Source organism: Perna viridis, chromosome 9 (assembly GCF_037379345.1).
Source record: "Perna viridis isolate PV_CMFRI_1.1 ecotype Kerala chromosome 9, ASM3737934v1, whole genome shotgun sequence".
In the NCBI taxonomy this organism is placed as follows: Eukaryota; Metazoa; Mollusca; class Bivalvia; order Mytilida; family Mytilidae; genus Perna; species Perna viridis.
This window is the reverse complement of record NC_142453.1, coordinates 37,109,912-37,129,481: the sequence shown is the minus strand read 5'-3', so window position 1 is coordinate 37,129,481 and position 19,570 is coordinate 37,109,912. Positions and strand designations below refer to the sequence as shown.

Below are 19,570 nucleotides of genomic sequence, written 5' to 3'. Positions count from 1 at the left end.
AGATTGCTGATCTATGATTGCCTGCAAAATTGAGGGAAATTATAGAAATCTAACAATACCATGCGTTCACTTCCATGATAACATGCATAGGGCGAAGTGTTACCGTCTGCATTTTCTGACTAACAGTTTGCTGAAATTAATGAATCATTAATTCATATCCTTTGAAAATGGTAGTTGTTTTGACAGACAGGTTAATTTGTATTTGTAAAACGTTGTAGTTTTGCTGGAATTATTGAAAAAGTAACAAAAATGAACTGAAAAGCGGAATTCACGATATGATAATTTTTGTGTCACTTCTCCTTTAACGTTAACGTTCTCCATTTACGACCAAGCTGTAGTACTTGACCTATATCACCAATCTGTTCAATGGCGGACCCAGAGCGTGCAGGGGTTTGGCACCCCTCCTTTTTATTGACAATATTGTCATTTTCGTGAGTAAAATTGACACAAAATGGTAAATAATGTCTTAGCATCCCCCATTCCTGAATGAGAACACGGGATGAGTGAGTGGTATTTAACGTCCTTGACTACCTTTTCGGGTCTTGCACGGACCCCCGCTTGCGCCCTTCCCTTTTAAAATGTCTGGATCCGCCCCTGCTGTTCACGTTCATTTATCTCGCTTGGCAGTGTGACGGGGATGATGTCACGTTGTTACGTTGTTGTGCGCTAAAACAAATATTATTTCTTCGGTTTTATGTTGAATTTTGAAATGGCTACCACCACGGGATCGCATCTGTCAAACGGGAAAATAAATATCAGTTTGCTGAGAGATTTTTACAGACGCGAACTTTTAGAAGCTCTTGACAAATGTTTAGGCTCCAAGGTAGTATAAGAAAGCTGCTTATCACTTTTAAACTTCGTAGACTTGAAGTATTTGCGTGAATTTTGGTGTTGTAAAGGTGGGCGGAAATGTGATGACATTTTCAATGATTTTGTAAAACAGGCTAAGTTAATAAGACAACAAACCTAGTCAACAGTGTACAGTTGTTTGAAATTAGCTTCAATATTTAATAATATTGTCTATGTGTATGCATTCATTAAGTTGCAAGATTAGCTTGTAACAACCGTCACTGGCTGGTGCGTTAATTAAAGAACAGGAGGGCAGGGTGACTGAGCTAAGAGTAAGACGGAGAGTGTGCTGTTATGCTTCAATGATTTTCTTTTTTCCCAAAAGCTGTAGGGCTTGCCACGTAATACACTGCTACTGCTCAGTTTCATAAGTACATGTAACATGACACCCAACTCTCATCAAATGTAATTTCACATGTGAGCTGTTGAAAATGTAATTAAAACAGGGTTTTGATGTTAAATGCTAGAAATTTCATGAAAAAATCAAACCTTTAAAAAGAATATGGTATTGCAATGTATCATACAAAAAAATGTATGCAGAATCGAATTGCACAGAAGTGACATGCATTATTTCAACCAGAAAGTCCTTAGAAGTATTTGAAGTGTTGTACTCAGTGCAATTCCCCTATAAATCCAACTTATTGTATGCCACATCAGTCTGATCTCCAACCTGACATGCACTTGTGTCATTGTCCAAGTAAAATAGAGAAGGATTGCAGGATCAGAAGAAATTCAGACTGCACCAACCTCCCCATGAGTAAAAAAGCAACATGTACATTATTACTTTCTAAGAAAAAAAAATTCTGTCTGCTGATATTATTTTTATAATTTCCTGTAATATTTTCTTACATGTGTGTTATTTAGTCTATGTCTCCAGTTTACTTTTAAATCTGTGTTTATACCATTTGCTTTATTTAAGGCACTGGTATGGGACAATGATTTGACAGGGCCTTTTGGTTTGGTAGCAGAATATTCACTGTTAAAGGTAAAATATGTGTAGAAAGATAAATGTGCTTTCTTGGTTTGATGTTGAATGTGTGATCTGATGATGAGTGTTTATTTGTTTACTTCTACATGTAGTTTTATACATACATGTACATGTAGGTTAAAGTTTAAATGCTTTACCAAAGTCGTAAGAATTATATCATTGTTAACATTTAAACCATGTAACAGAGTTCTTAAGGATTATGATAAAAATAATAAAATATGCAATTTTTTTCTTTTTCACTTCCACTTTGATTAGCATCATAACTCAGTAGTGTACCATAAGGTATAAGATGTAAATGTATTTAAAACCAATAAAGTCTTGATAGTCTTCAAGAGATATAGGAAATTTGGCATATATATAAAAAAAAATTATCTGTGTTCCTGCTAACTTACTGTTAATAACTATGTGTGGTAGATAGGAAAATGTCATGGATAATGATTGTTAACTCATTTGAATACCAGTATTTCAAGAGAGAGAAATTAAGCAAAGAAAAAAATAATAACCTGGGTTTCAACTTACTTGCTAAAAAAACTAGGGGTGGTACTTGTAGGTTGGTGATTGTTATAATTTTTTTTGGAACCTTTTTTGACTGGTATATTTTTGAAACACATTTAGACATTTGTCAAAAAGGTTGCAAAAAACTATTTGGTAAACACGAAAAATTCAGGTCGGTAGGGTAAGCTGAGTCACAGGTAAAAACGTGATGATGTTAAAAAAAATATTCACTTTTTATGTACATGTATTTCTGCAGGAGCATGAAGTGGAAAAGATGTTTCCCCTCCAGGCCACTGCCTCGGGTTTACCACAGAGCAGTGTACAAAATATCATATTTATAACTAGACCAAGACTGGATTTAATGAAGAGTATAGCAGATATACTTAAAGAGTAAGAGTCCTTGTGCATCTTGTACTTACATGTACATGCAGAACATTATACCTTATCCAATTGTTCATTTTTTTATTAACACAATCTTTATGAGACAAATGTGCTTCTAATATATTTCAGACTACTCTATGTTTTTAGAATATAATTAAGTATTCACAATTTCACAAGTACTTTTTTGCTGGACTCTTAAACATTTTAGTTTGCACCTTACAGTTTTCTTCAATTTAATTCTAGCCTTGAATGCATCAACTACAGGCATAAATATCATATAGATTTAAATATAAATGCATTTTTACAAGTACTGTAAATTCAAAATAAATTTTATTAGTATACAATAACTGTGAAGATGTCTATTGCATTAAATCAAAAAAAAAAAAACATGTGCAGAAGTCTATGAATGAAGTCACGTGGTATATTAATCTTGGGATATACACAAGTACACATTCATTCATTCGACTTTTAAAACTTAATACTATTTGTCACCTTAACTTGCCTTTGTTGCTATTTATAAGATGTATGTAAAAATCTGATTGACCTCTTGTATACCTGGGTGTCTGAGGATATGTAAAGTGTTTGTTGTTGTAGTTGCAATTATTGCCTAAATCCCATGTTTGATTTCTTCCTTAAACACTGTACATGTATTTCATGAACTTGTTCCCAAGTTATTTAGGGGTATTTTTTTTACAGGGAAACAAAGAAAGGAGGTTTCAGAAAGGAATACCACATCATTTTTGTACCAAGGAAGAGCTTGTTGTGTGAGAAAAAACTGAAGGTTGGTATCTGCTTTAAATCAGTCTGCAAATCATGTCTTATCCAAGTCAGATCATTTTAACGAATGCACATCTAATTCATTGTATTAAAATGTCTTTTAGTGTCCTCCTCATAAACAACAAGGCTTATTAGAAACAACGGTGCATCCTGAATATTTCAGTTATATCTGGAAATAGATACAGGAACGTTTCCAAAAAATTCAATCCAGCTAATAAATGTGTTGCTCTGGATTATATTTAATCGATAGGATTTAGTTCAAGACACTGAATGTCATATTTGGGAAACTTTGTTAAAGAGAAAAAAAAACAAATGTAAGAATTGTGTTATGCATCAGTTTGGTACACAAGTATGGTAAAACTGATTAGATTGTCAGGCAATGGTATCACCATATTTCCTGTAAATACAACCCTATAATATTCAAGTGATTTTAAATTAGAAAAGGGAGATAATCTGATATGTTTTTACTCATATATATGTATTTTCTAGGTTGTATTATTTTTGGAAAGAAATTTTATATTTACATTGCTTTTTTTTTACATTTTTTATGAAAAATTTATTTAAAACTTATGTTAGTAAACTCACTGGTGATTAGATTTAAGGGGAAATACAATGCTAAAATTTTCTTGTGGAATTCAATTTGTATTATAAATTCAGTTCAGAAATAACCAAAAAAACCTTAGAGTTAGCTTGTGTTAATTTTTAATTCTTGCTTATTTAAGCTAGTGGAAAAATTTAAATTAAATCACTACAGTCACTTAAGTTAAAAAGCTCTGCATTTGAACCCTGAAAAAATTATCATCATCAGGAATGTTTGTATTAGAGAATAGATACATCAATTTCCAGGTTACATTCAGAAAAGACCAATACTGTTACTTATATTTATTGACAGAATGTGAAAAAGATAATCATTTACTGTGTAAAAAACATACATCGTTTTTTTCTCACTTTTTCAGGAATATGGAGTTTATGGAGAATTTACCAACATTGAAGAGTTCAGTCTTAGTCTGATTCCATTTGATTATGATCTCCTATCAATGGAGATAAATAACTCATTCAGGGTAAATTAAAAAAATGTTTTCTAGTGTTAGTAAATAGAAAACTTGTATAGTTAATTGCTGAAAAGCAGTATATGGTATTACTTCCCATTTAAGTATAGTTTCACCTACATGCATGAACCACCTTCTGTTTGAAGCTTGCTACTTAAGTGACTGTTAGATACATTTATACTACTGAGGCCTAAACTAGTGAGTACCTGGGTAAAACACCTTTGTTTTAAATGCCTGAATCGATGATTACTTTAAACATCATGACATTCCAAAAATATCTTTGTTATTTTATCACTAATCATTAACTAATCTGTTTGTACATGTGTTTACAACAGGAATGTTACTTGGACAATGATTTTACCAGCATGCATTATGTAGCCCAGTCACTGATGACACTACAGACTCTTTATGGTGTTATACCCAATATTTGTGGCAAGGGTGACTGTGCTAAGGTTTGTATTTTCCTCAATTCAATGATAAAATGAGAAAAGTTGCAAAGACATGGTGTACTTATCTTCTTATGTATGGAAAGGGGGGTATTTGTAAGGAACATATTTCATACTCTATTTTATGTCTGTGTTTTCTTCAATCTGCTATACCTAAGGTAAAAAAACAAGGGGGATAAATAACTATGGATAATATAGTAACTGTGTCATAAACTTGTCCCTAATGTTTGTCTGAAATTTTTAACTTGAAAAAAAAACAACAACTACTGTCTTAGAGTTCAGCCACATTTCTTTACCATGTTGACATTAAATTGTATTTAACCATGCAAGTTGGTTTTTACCCGTGTCACCAAGGTGAGAGAAGGTCTAGAAGTCATTTGACTCTGTCTATCTGTCATGGGAAGGGATACCTACTATGGATCTGTAACTCAAAAAAGTATTAAGTCAATATTATTCAAACTTTGCTTAGTGTTTATACTTTGTATACATACTGAAGATGACCACCTACTATTATAGACAAATGTTTAATATGAGTTTACCTATTGAACTTTATTTCACCAGTATATGCTATCATAAGTACTTACTTTATGTAATTTGTAACCCACTCTGTCGTTTTTTTAACTTGCTTCTGTCTATATGTGTATTGAAGATTTTTTTATGCTGCAAATATATGATGCTGACACAGGTCCAGACATGTTATTGTTTGATGTGATGAAACGAGACCTTGATGAAATGAACCACACAATCTCCTAGAAAATCTATTCTCCTCTGTATAGTTATCCTGAAGAAACATTACAACTCATTTACTTTTTGATTTCAGCATGTAGTTGACATGATGTTAAGGATGAGAAGAGAGCTGTGTGGACAGGAACCCAATATAACCCCACAGATAGATAACCTATTGATTCTCGATCGTAATGTAGATCTTCTCACTCCACTGATGTCACAACTCACCTATGAAGGACTGATTGATGAAATATTTAATATTAACAATAGTTAGTACTCATAGTTACTCTGTGTATTAGAGGTAACTGAATAGGTCTACTGTTTGAATAAAAGTTAAGTCTTTATGGTTTTTCACCATTAAGAAAGTACAGGGTATAGCTTCAAAACATCTCAGAACAGGTCTAATCCTCAAGTTCTTCCACAATTTCTAACAATCTTATAGACTTATGATAGAGATGAAGAAAGATTTAAGATTTTTCATGAAACCTAGACCACTATCATTATAAAAGACTACTGTTCAGAAGTGAGATACATGTACATGTATCTAGCAGGTATCATATTAAGTGTAGATTTAACACTTCACTGTCACATGAATATAAAAGATCGAGTTCATTGTTAAATGGGTACAACTCAATATAACTGCTATACATGCTTTCTTTTTTATTCAAAAGTCTTGTCTTGACTTTAATGCCTAGATAAGGGGGATGTAAGTTAAGCAAGAAAATATGACTGAAATTACATGTATTTTTTTCCCTATATTTGTAGCAAGTGTAAAATTACCTCCAGAAAAATTCCAGTCAGGCCAGGAAGAAACAAGAGGTGTTCCCACTGAACCAAAGAAAGTCATTCTGAACTCATCAGATGTTTTATATGCTGATCTTAGGGACAAAAATTTCAATGCTGTTGGTTCAATTGTCAGCAAAAAGGCAAAAACAATAACAGCTGAATTTGATGTAAGTCAACAGACCTAGTTTATAATTATGACATAGTAACAACATTCTGTTGAAGTTATATTCAAAACACCAATCTATACAATATACATTTTATGATATATGTAAATAGGAAAGAAGTGAGGTTTCAATTATCTTTTGTTGATGAAAAGATCAAAGTGCAAATTCATTATTTTACATGTAACAACTTACAAGACCTATTCTGATACAATCTGCATCAACAATAATTTTATTCTTGGTCAACAGATTCTTACTCACCAATGTTTGTGCTCTTTACTTTATTCCAGGAAAGACACACAGCTAAAACCGTGAGTGATATGAAACAATTTGTATCTAAACTTCCACATCTACAGCAAGTCAGACAGTCACTATCAATACGTAAGTTTTTATGATGTATTTGATTCGAATCACTTAATGTAAAGTTATACAATCATTTCATCAGTGAAAAAAAAGTTCTTAAAAAAATTTCTGAAAACAAATGAATATATTACAACAATTGGTCCTGAATACAAATATTCAGCCTACTAAGTAGCACTCCTAATAAGAATCATGCAAAATGTTATACATGGTTGGAAAGCCTACATATTTTTATTTTTGATTTTACTGTTTAAAATGTTATAATAAACAGAAATTAACATGTGGATTTTTATAACCCATGTTCTTAGGAAATAAAAATTATATAGAATGCACTGAAGAATTCAAAATTAAGGGATATAGCTCAATAAATGACACCTAAATACAAACTGTTGGATTTTCAATAATTAATGTATTTACATTTAGTGCATTATATGTTGAATGAAGACTTCCAGTCTTATGTGTCCATGATATTGATCTCCCTTGAAGTCTCACTTCAGGTTCCGCTAAAGGAAGTCTCACTTCAGGTTCCGCTAAAGGAAAATGTCAGTTGTTAATTTATTCGTAATTACATCATGAAAAGACTTGAAACGTAGCTAAGAAGTTGATTTTGTTACTATCTTCATATTTTAAATGTAATATTGATCTGTCACTAATCAAAAATAGTGTAATTATGTAATTCAGTTTTTGGTTTGTCCTCCTTTAGCAGAATCTTCAATAGGTTTGACTTTAATTTGGAGGGAGCATCAGTGGCATCCTATACTGTATAATGGATTATTTTTTAGGATGCTTTTTAACAATTTTAATCTAGTGCTGTTAAGTGTTGATGGTCTTTATTTTTTAGGTCTTCAGATTTTGTGGAAAGTAATATTTTTTTGTGGTTAGTAAGTTATTTGCATTATAAGTCAGTATAGATTATTGTAGAGAAAATATACTCCCAAATTTATTCCTTTGCTTCTGTACTTGACAGATACATCTATAGCAGAATTAGTGAAGGAGTATACAGATAATGATGAGTTCATTGATTGTTTAAGATGCCAACAAGGTAAAGCAAGGGCTGATTTAATGAAAATTGTATGGTAGGGTTAGAAGACACTTTATATTAATTTGTATAGGTATTTGCTGTCTGTGAAAAAATACTTGATCAGGAAATTCTATAATAAATTTGATATGGTGTTGATAAAGTGCTTTCTGACGATCCCCATTCCTTTCCAACTGCATTTTTTTTCTGGAATAGCACTGATGCTTATAGGGGTACACCACTGACATACAAATTGATATGATATAATGTCATTATGGTTGACATTGTCTACTCGGTAGTAGGTTTATATGTGAATGTATACCACTGACATACAAACTGATATGATATAATGTCATTATGGTTGACATTGTCTACTCGGTAGTAGGTTTATATGTGAATGTATACCACTGACATACAAACTGATATGATATAATGCCATTATGGTTGACATTGTCTACTCGGTAGTAGGTTTATATGTGAATGTATACCACTGACATACAAACTGATATGATATAATGCCATTATGGTTGACATTATCTACTCGGTAGTAGGTTTATATGTGAATGCTAATAGTGCTGGTGTTATCAAGCAGTTGCATTCAGGTTTTTTTTTTTTTTTTTTTTTTTTTGGGGGGGGGGGGTATAGTGATACCAAAGGTACCAATTCGATTCATAGAAAAAACAATGCCAGTAACACCAAATTGACAACGGAAGAACAAGTTGTACAATCCAAAAGAACTAAAAAAAATACATACAGAAAGATACCACTACAACCTGGTGAACCCATGTGCTCCCATTATGGTTTTAGCTATAGAGTTGAATACAAAAGATATTAACCAATATGCATCCAAACAAATTTTGTTATAACCAGTTGTTTGATGTGGATATTCATGTAATTGTAAATTTTTTTTTTGTGAGGTTGTGATATTTTCATAGTTTCCTAGAGTCAGTCTCATTGTAAAATTAAAATCAAAACAAAATGTAAATTGTTCAAAATTCGATATTTAAACAAAAATTCTCTAAATCAGGAAATTGATTCCCATGACTTACTAAATCTAGTTGTTGTGCTGAATGTAAATAGTAAGGTTTTTCTGTCTATAATTATTTCTCTATGGTCCAGATTTTCTTCAGTGCATATTTACACCATAAAAAATGTTTTTGGCTATTGTAAATTTCAAATTCTATTTTTTTTAAATTTTTGAATGATGAAAAATTCTTTCACCTGGAAAATCAATAATTTAGTTCAATGTATTGTTATACTATATTTTTATATGATTGCAAAATTGTTTTTCTGTCATAAAATGGTATAACCCTGTCGTTGTCTATCGATTGACTTATGTTTATTATGTCGTGATCATTATTTTTCAGAGTTTATAAACAGTATAGAAACAGACAAAGTTCATACATATATTGAAGATTGTATTGGAAAATGTGAACCTATTAATAAAGTGAGTAGTGAAATATTATTCGTTTTATTTCAATATTTATTTATGGTATACCAACTGAAATTTGTCTCTAAGAATACTTCTGTGAATGAATACATAGTACCATATGAATTGGTAGTTAAAATAGATTTGTCCATATGCCATTCTCCTTGTCAAGGGAGATAATTTGTATAAACTGCACTTATAAAAACTTGGTTTATGTCCATTACCTTACACTTTACTTATTGAAGTTCATGTAATTTGTGATGGCTTTGAAAATAGGAATTATAATGGATCTTAAAGCTGCATTAGCTGTCATTCACGTAAATTTTTGTTTCTGTTGAAATATGCCATAACTTTGAATTATTTCTACTAAATTGTAATTTTCCTGTATAATTTCATTGAATATCCACAAATAAAATGCATTAAATACATGAAATAGGTGTCAATACATTTATTGTCTTGCAAGACAATAAATCGACCTAGATAAATTTATATGCATGTGACTTCTGGTGACCTTATTTTGCACATGTGCTGTAAGGGTTAATTCTTTAACAATCTGATTGCAAAGCGAAGGTGGTTAATCAATGGCAAGAAGACCGATGAACTCGAGCAGTAAAAGACAAAAGTTCAAAGGATCCTTTTGTTACTTATGTATTGTGATATAATGTGGCACAAATATGGTCATTACTTATTTGAAAACTAATCAAGAAATAGATGAAATGAAGTGGAAACAAGATACATGCTTACCTGTTTTTAACCAAGGTGAAAGTATTTTTAACTCAGGTGAATGTCCTGTAGGCAATCTTCGGAAGTAATAGCGAAAAATAATTAGATCAGAGCTATCGATCTTCTTTGATTAAAAAATGTTTTCACCATATTCTAGAAGTATTTTCGGCATTTATTGCTTCTATTGCATTATTACGAACTTATTTCATTGAATCAGCAAATTTTAGTAGAATCAAAACTGAACAAATTTGGCAGCTGATGCAGCTTTAAATTAATTAATATATTTAGAAATTCTAGATTTTCTTACAGTTCTAACATTAATTGATTAATTCTCTTCCACATTCCAAACAGCCATCTCTTTATTTCTCCTAAAATAATTTTATTTTAGTTTTATTTCAATTTATGTAGTTTTGATCTGTATCAAAGGCTATTTAGAGTCTAAAAAACTATAACCAGTTATTATCTGTATAGTATTGCTAACTATCACCCCACCTTAAGCAAAATGAAAGCAATTCAAACAAAATACTGGGTAAAACTAATTTTAACTTTCATATTTAAGGTATTGAGATTAATATGTATTCAGTCCTGTTGTAATAATGGTTTGAAGCCAAAAGTGTTAGAATATTATAAAAGAGAAATTTTACAGGTTTGTACAGTAATAGTAACCTAATATTTAAAATAGGGAGTAAGATGAAATAAAAAAAGATGGAAAGGATCAAAATACAACATAAAAAACCCAGATGAAAAAAAACAAGTTTCTTTTTATAAATGAGAAAAACACTGAATATGGACTTAATACATCTGTGCTTTTTTGATACATTTGGCTCTGTTCAGAATCAAAATTTATTGTTTAAATAATATAATGTATAAATGTATTTGCAGTATTAATGGACATACTATTGAAAAATGCAATTGAAGTACATCAATTAACAAGAGTGACCTACTTTATAAATTTAACATTTGTAGACCTATGGATTTGAACATCTGATCACATTAAACAACGTCGAAAGAGCTGGATTACTACGTCCCCATGGTAACAGAACATATCCAACCATTAAAAAATCACTGAGGTTAATTGTAGATGATGTCAATGAATTGGTATGTTGGTTACTGGGTTATAATGTCTTCTCTTCTTTTTGTTCTGGGTTTAAATATCACTGATGATTAGGATACAACAGATATTAGAATTAAATTACTATAAACAATGTAATTTGCATTTACCAGTATTGCTCAGGAGTTAAGGCCCTTTAAAAATTTGTACAGGAGTATTTGTGATTGACTTGTCTAATTTTATTTGCAACAATGTAGATAAACCATCAAGTACTGGTAGTAACTAAATTTCTGCCATTAACAACCATTTAAAACTGTTATACATGATTCAAATAATTTATATTTAATAGAGGCTAGATTTTCCTCATCTTTTTGCCCTTTATTAGCTTACCTGGCCGAAGGCCATGTGAGCTATTGGCATCATTTGGCATCCGTCGTCGTCCTCCATCTTTTTCGCTTATATCTCCAAAACCGCTTGGTTTAGCCAAATTCTTTTTTATTGCTAAAATGATCCTTATTATAAGGCCAACACAGGCATCAAAGTTGTCTGATGACTCCTTGTAATAGTTATTGCCCTTGAAAGTTTTTTTTTTTTTTTTTTTCAGCCAATATCCTGCAAACTATGATAGATAGAATGAAATTTTCAATTGCTGAAATGATCCTAATGATACAACCTACAAAAGTTTGTGTGGACCAAACTTCTTTGATGATGCCTTGTTAGAGTTTTTGCACCTTGAAAGGAAAAGAAAATTATGTTTTTAGCAGTTTTCAGCCAATATCTTGAAAACAATAGTGGATAGAATGATCTATCAATTGATGGAATGTTCCTTATGATGAGTCCTACCAAGGTGTTTCTTGAGTCAAAATTGTTGGACAGCTCCTTGTTAAAGTAATTGCACTTGAAAGACAAAAATATTCATGTAACAAGGTGAGCAATTCAGGCTCCTGGGAGCCTCTTGTTCCATACGTATTCATAGAATGTTAAATATTTTCAGGTTCCAAATGACATTTCCTATGTATACAGTGGGTTTGCTCCCCTGAGTGTCAGACTTGCCCAATACTATGCTCGCCCAGGGTGGAGAAGCATTACAGAAGTGCTCAATTTACTTCCTGGACCAACAGTTGAGGAGATACAACAAATTCCTGTAGCTTTAAGAAAAAGAAGTAAATATATTTGTATATTTAGATACTGTAAATATATTTTCATGTTTTCTTATTTTTTCAAGTGCAGATTTCAAGAAATGTACAAGTATAGTATCCATGCTCTAAGTTAATTAACTTTCCTGATCAGAACTGATTTTTTAGTATTCATTTTAAAATATAACTGAAATTTGATTGAAGTTCCTGTATGGAAAACCATGTCAGCAACAGTTTTCCTGCCTTTTAAAAGTTTGGATTAAATAGAAGTTTTTATTTTTTTAATTTCAAATTTAATAATTAATTATATATTATATATTAATTTTTAAATGAGAGAAAATAATTACAATTGAATATTGTGTAATTGTCACAAGATGTTACAAGTCTTGTTCTTTCTATTTAAGGAAGTTCCATAGCCTCATTAAGCTCCACAACAGCTGAACAGAAAATAACATTGGTATTTTTCTTGGGTGGTGTCACTTATGCTGAAATAGCAGCTTTAAGATTCTTGGCACAGCAAGATGATGGTAAGATGGTCAAATCTTGCAACTGTTTTTTAATTAGAATAATACATCAGTACTATTCAGAACTTGGTTATATCTAAGCTATGGTAGCCTGCATGAACTGAATTTTTCTGCATTTGATATTGATACTGTCACTATATAGAACTAACTCAGAGTTAAATGTTTGCTTGATTTTTATATACACTGTATATTATGTATCATATCTGGCATTTTGCATGTATTTTTTTCAATTTCAGCTTTTATACTAACCCTTTGGTTTTCTTTTGTTATCTCAGGACCCACTGACTATATCATTGCTACTACTAAGATAATTAACAGTGAAAAACTCATGGACTTTGTCATAGAGCGTACTGATCGAGCTTAATTACCTCTAAGCATTAAAGTAATATAATCCCATCATTTAAAACAAAGCACATTCCATAAAACCCAATCAATCATTGCTTCTCATAAGTGTAGCTACACGTTTTAGATTTGCTGTTTAACTGGAAAAAGGTTGTTTGCTGGCAATACCTAAACAAATGTTCCTGTGCTATTTAGTTACTGTTAGTTAAGACTATTGCATGCATTAGTTATTCTGATTTGCCATTAAGTTCAAAAATAAAATTTTAAGTTTTTGCAATTCTGGGAAAAAAATTCTGCATCTGCTGTGTAAAAAAAAAAAATTCGTTTTTGCCTGTTTTTAAGTTGATTATATTTTTTGCAATTATTCTGAATTTAAAGTATTGCTACATGGAATACAAAATTTTTGAGTAAATGATAAATTTAAGATCCATAAGGGTATTTCGTTAAATATTTCTACTTATAGCTTTGATTGATACAGAATTTGTAAAATAAATATACTTTACTTACTTAATGATTACACTTGCCATTCAATTGCTTATTCTCATCTATTCCTTTTTTAGTTGCTAGGAATTTCTTAACAGCAAGTAATATTGTTGACTTCAAACAATGGAGTTGGCCTTCACATGAATTAATACAATCGCTTGATGAACTTCATTAGGTAGTTAGCTGGAAAATTGACAGAGATTTAATATTTCTGTCAAACTGTGATTAAAATACTCTTGAGAGGATAGAAACTTTAATTCTCCTTCAGGCTTGTTAATTGTCAAGTTAACTATCAAAGACATTTCATTAAGACAGATAATGGTAATTTAATCAAAGGATGACCATCTCCATTCTGTGAAGTTAACTATATTACTAACTGTAATAAAGAAATTGAACAATAATAGAAATGCACTTCCATGGTGGGAATGTGATAATACTCATCTGTTTTATGTGTAATTTTTTGTTTTACTATTAACTTAGAAATACTATTTTCGGTTATTGTTAGTTTTAGGACATGGTGGGATTAATTTCCTCCTGCAACCTTAAATGTACATGTATATTCTTTTTAGAAATAACCATGATTATTATTAACTATTTTTCTATGAATTCGTTTTAAAGTCATAAAATATGCATGATTATTTTTTTCTTTTAAAAAAATGTGAAATAAAAGCTGAATTTTAAATTACTCCAGCAATGCAGGAGCATGTCTGGCAAGCTACTTTTAATATATTAATTTTCGTGGATTCTGTCAAGTAAACATATTTGCATTTATACATTGTTGTGGATTTAAAAAATGATGAGAGTTAAATAGAATGAAAAATAAATTTTGCGGGTACTATTTTTTGTGCTTTTACGTTCAATGTGAAAATAGCCATGATTAACACACTGAGAAATTGAATACTTATACAGTACTGCCTGACTTGAAGTATGAAGTAAATATCTGACATTAACATTAGTGTTTATTTTTTTCAGGTGGTACAGACTATTTGGTAGCAACAACCTCAATACTGACTGGTGACTCATTGCTAAACCAGATTTCTGAACCTTTAGAACCTGCTAAACTTAACCCATTCTGACAATGTGTTTATTTAATGAAATATTCATACATATAATAGAACTTAAGTGATCTGTATGAAGTGTTTGGGATAAAGGCAGGACATATAATATTTGTTTATTACATCCAAACTGAAATGACATACTGACATTTTTATGGCATTAGTGAATGCAATATCTTATTCATTTTAATCCCATTCACTATATCTATACATGATAATGCGAAAAGCAAAAAGTGTATAAAATTGTGATCAGATGAAAACTTGATGTGAAAGTTGCTGGTTGTTGAATGTGTTGTTATGTGATGAGGTAGGTTCAAAATAGTTACGAGGGACCAAGGACAAACTTGGAAGTGAGAAAGTAAAGAAAAAAAGTTTGTGAAGAGAGTAAGAGAAAGAATACATGTACATGCAAGGACAAAGATAAAAATGAATTAGTGAATTATGGAAGGAAGGACAAAACGCAAGAATCTATAAATGCTTCTTATAGGGTTTGTAAGTCTTGTTGAAGTTGTTCTAGTTTCAGTTTCCCTTCCGGCATTTCTGATGTACAACATATTAAAATCCAAAGATTAATCTGCATTCTATTATTTACTTCCGGGAAATCAAAACTCTGCATCTTCTAGCTATTTTATGCTTTTGTTAACATTTTTATCCTGACAACTTGATATTTATCATTTTTTATCAGTATTTATACACAAAAAGATATTTTGCTTCTAATATTGAACTCAATGATATGTTAATGACGAATCTGCATGCATTTGAATATTAAACGGATAGACGGATACCCATTTTCATGAAACCAGTCACATGACAAGACTTACATACCCTATAGCTGGAAAACTTTTAGACTACTGGTATTTCATTGTCATATTTACCTTGTTTCCAAAGAATAACAGTTTTGAAAATGCTCCTGTATAATAACCTGTTATAATAAAATGTGTGCATTGGAATAAAACATGTTAAATTATGCTTTGAATTTGGTTCTGTCATTTCATTTGTAATTTATGTTTATTTGTTATAATTTCTGTGATGATAGTGAGTATGTGCAATAAAATGTTAAATCTGAAAATTCTTCAGTTTCTTAAATGTTTTTTTTATCTGCATACAATCGTGAATGCTGGTCTATTGGCTTCTCGACTCCGTTCATCACACTCAGGGGTACCTACTTAATTTAATCCATAACTATTCAACCAATATTATTTAACCTTTGCACAGAGATTATATATGTTGTATACAAGTTGCAACATGTACAAAATTAATGTACATGTTGCAACCTGTACAAATATTTTGGTACACATTGCAACTTGTTCAACCTTTATCATAAAATTGGTTGTAACTTATACAGACTTTTTTTGGACATTATTTACTGGTAGTATCAAGTACTGAATGCAAATGTGTGAAATTGATTTAATCAACAAACACAACAAAATACAATAAACTGAGGATAAATCATAGATATCAGGGGCGGATCCAGGTATTTAGATTAGGGGGAGCCCAGTTAAAATTTTGCCAAGCAGGGCGAGGCTAAAAATTTTTTGAGGTTAAATTTTTTAAATATTCTAGAGTGGGTGCAATATAGATATCTGTTGTGGTAAAATTAGCAAGAAATTACAGTTTCGATCTAAAACCGCCTAAATCTACCCCTGACAACCCATGCTTAGCAAATTTTAAGGGGGGGGGGGTGCGTGCACGCCGGCCACGTTCCTACCTGAATCCACCCCTGGATATTCAAAACATCAATAATGGTTTTTTTTCCTACTTATTACTACAAGCTGGGGATATATGGCACTTGGAATTACATAGTACTTTGTTCTTCTGGCAATTACACCTCCCTGACTTACAACTGCCTCTCTTACTAAATAGTGATTGAAACAAAAGAAGATTCCATCAACATTTTATATATAAGTAACATAAAGAAAAGTTAAAACACATTAAAATTCATCAAAAGCGCAATATGATTGATTAATTGTTCTCTAGAAACTTCAAAATACTTTTTTTTGCAATACAAAACACACATAGTTATCATTTAGTCATAAAAATATGGGATAGTTAGACAAACACATAGCAATTAAATTAAATTCAATAGTTTATTAAAGTCTCACCACATACATTCATTTAAAACATCATTACAATAACAGATAAAACATACAAATTAAAATACACGAGCCCATTCTAAAAAGAATTATGAGAAACTATTGAGAACAGTAATATATACATCTTAAATACACTTAAAAATAGATACGATTTATAAAAAGTATCATAGGTTAATGATATAAAATACGATTTCTTCTCAGTAAAATACTATGGCAGGTTTTGGCAACTAAGCTATATTTTCATTGTTAAATAAAAATATAAATTTATCATCATCTGACAATGACAAAAAATATCATATTTTCATTATAACAATAATATCTAAAAATAGTGACTGTCTTAGATCATCATACAATGGGCATGTTAATAATACATGTTTTTCATCCTCTATACCATTACAACTGAGACATTATCTTTCATTTAGTGCTAACTTTTCATAACGACCAGTTTCAATCTTTAAAGGTGCTACACCACATCTAAATTTTGCAAATGCACTACAAAAACATAAAGGTATATTTTGCAACAAATACTGTTCAGTAAAATATGAAAATTTAAACAATTTATATGCTCATAATTAATCACCTTGGCCATACTGACTCATTCTATTACACCAGTCAGTTTTATATTTATCAAACATTTTTCCCTCTAATTGACATATGGTACTCTTAACATGTATATTTACTTCTATATTACAAAATTGTTCCTTATTATAAAATTTTAACATTTCCATAACTTGGTAACTCCAGTTTTTAATTCTATAACTGCCTTTTCTAATAGACCACTTAAAAACTTTATAATTAATTCTATCTACATCCATTTTACTACATCTAGACCAGTGTCTAAAAATGTTAACCCATTGTCGAACGTATGAGGGTTTCCAACCCATATCACCAGCTACTGCATCATCAGAGGTGTATTTTCCAACCTCCATATAAAATCTCATGGCTCGGTTCTGAAATACAGGAAAACTATTTCGTGCCCCAAATTGCTGAGCCATAATTAATTACTGACCCAACTACAGTGTCAAATAGTTTAGTGAAAATATTGTGTTGGAAACTGCCATAAGTTTTACATTTTACAATAAGTAAACCAAGTGTTTGACTGGCAGATTTAGCCACTGCTTTGGCCATGACATTATACTCTAAAAATTCATTTAAAACCAGTCCCAAATATTGATAACTTGATACATATTCTATATTTTCACCATTGATCTGGAAAGTACATTCAGATCTTGGTATTGATTGATTTAAGGTGAATCATTTTGGATTTATTAAAATTAATATTCAAGCAATTATTATTACACCATACACTTAAAACATCTAGCAGTTTTTGCATATCTTCTCCATTTTCTGACATAAGAATTAAGTCATCTGCATATAACAAAATATCAACCTTTTGACCATCAATATCTATACCAATATCTAATTCTTTTACATCAGTAATTAAATTATTAATGAAAATATTAAACATTACAGTTGACAAAACACAACCCTGTTTCAAACCAGTCTTTACATTAAACCAATCAGTAGTATTGCCATTCAAACGAACACTCTACATTTGAATAAATGGCTTTCAAGGCAAACATAAACTTAGTACTTAAACCCAAAATCATTTAATTTATTAAACAATCATGATCTATCTATGGAATCATATGCCTTTTTGAAATCTATAAATGAAACAAAAGTTACAATTTACACTTCTTTCTAGTTTCAATAACTGATGTTGAAGTGGACACATGATCAATTGTACTTCTTCCTTTAACAAAACCATTTTGTTCATCATTGATTATCTCCCTTTCTTCTAACCATTTTACCAATCTATTATTCAATACACTACAATAAAGTTTGTATGCACATGGTGCTAAAGTAATACCTCTATATGACAATGGATCTCTTGGATTCGAGCTAGAGCATTTAGGAATAAGAGAATAATACCTTCATTCCAAATTTTTGGAATTTTACCAGTTTTAAAACACAAATAAAACAATTTTGTTAAGATGTTAATAACTGTATAATTTTTACATAATTCAGCCTGAATTATAACTATACCAGCACTTTTACCATTTTTGGCACTCATGACAACATTAAAAACTTCTTCAAAAATAATTGTTCTGTCTAGAAAATCACAAACTATATTACTTTCAACATTCAAATTTACATTTGTGGCTAATTCATTGTTGGAATTTTGATTAAGTAAATTACAAAAACAATTTTTCCATATATTTAATACTGAGTCCATATTGTTTGTAATAGTACCATCCAGCAACAGCATATTCCTACATAAAACAGTATCAGAACCTCTATTATGCTTTATGACTTAAGTACCAATTTACTACCCATTGTCATATAAATACACTTTGCTTTATGTTCTGATAATCTATGTTGCGTATGTCTGTTTTCCATGTCTAATCTTTGTCCCTGGATTACATTCTTTAGATTACTGCTATAACCTTGGTTCCATTGATTACTCTTTCATAGCAGAGAAAGAATAAAAAGATGAACTATCTAAAATCAAGGAGTTAAATACACTATAAAGATCCTTGCTAAAATCGATTCTTTTTCCGACCCAGTCAGTATAGTTTCGCTTTTTACCCTTTGATCTTAAGGATGCTCTTCTATGGAAACGCAAATCTCCTGATCACAATTATGTTTCCCGATTGGCCAAATACTGCTAACTTAGTAGCGTTCGAAAAAAACTGTA

At 30.8% G+C, this 19,570-nt stretch overlaps 1 protein-coding gene and 1 pseudogene across 2 annotated transcripts; one reads left to right on the top strand and one right to left on the bottom strand.

The window, feature by feature from the left end:
- Positions 1-694: 694 nt before the first annotated feature.
- LOC148608244 (vacuolar protein sorting-associated protein 33A-like) lies at positions 695-15,848 on the top strand. Of its 2 annotated transcripts, XM_088545172.1 has the most exons (17): positions 695-823; positions 1,769-1,834; positions 2,589-2,722; positions 3,410-3,494; positions 4,447-4,551; positions 4,875-4,991; positions 5,806-5,980; positions 6,477-6,664; positions 6,949-7,039; positions 7,986-8,060; positions 9,404-9,483; positions 10,748-10,834; positions 11,155-11,286; positions 12,234-12,402; positions 12,780-12,902; positions 13,175-13,281; positions 14,697-14,836. In XM_088545172.1, the coding sequence occupies exons 1-16, from the start codon at positions 695-697 to the stop codon at positions 13,261-13,263; spliced, it is 1,845 nt and encodes a 614-aa protein (XP_088401298.1). In that variant the 3' UTR covers positions 13,264-13,281; positions 14,697-14,836. The 2 variants fall into 2 exon arrangements, with proteins under 2 accessions (XP_088401298.1, XP_088401297.1); XM_088545171.1 differs by lacking the exon at positions 13,175-13,281 and having other exon boundaries at positions 14,697-15,848.
- A 400-nt stretch (positions 15,849-16,248) lies between these two features.
- LOC148608243 (uncharacterized) lies at positions 16,249-19,392 on the bottom strand (annotated as a pseudogene).
- Positions 19,393-19,570: the final 178 nt, after the last annotated feature.

Coding starts and splice junctions, on each gene's coding strand:
- LOC148608244 (XM_088545171.1), top strand. CDS start 695: ATGTTGAATTTTGAAATGGCTACCACCACGGGATCGCATCTGTCAAAC. Junction 1,835..2,588: donor CAGAATATTCACTGTTAAAG/GTAAAATATGTG, acceptor GTATTTCTGCAG/GAGCATGAAGTGGAAAAGAT. Junction 12,903..14,696: donor CTTGGCACAGCAAGATGATG/GTAAGATGGTCA, acceptor TATTTTTTTCAG/GTGGTACAGACTATTTGGTA.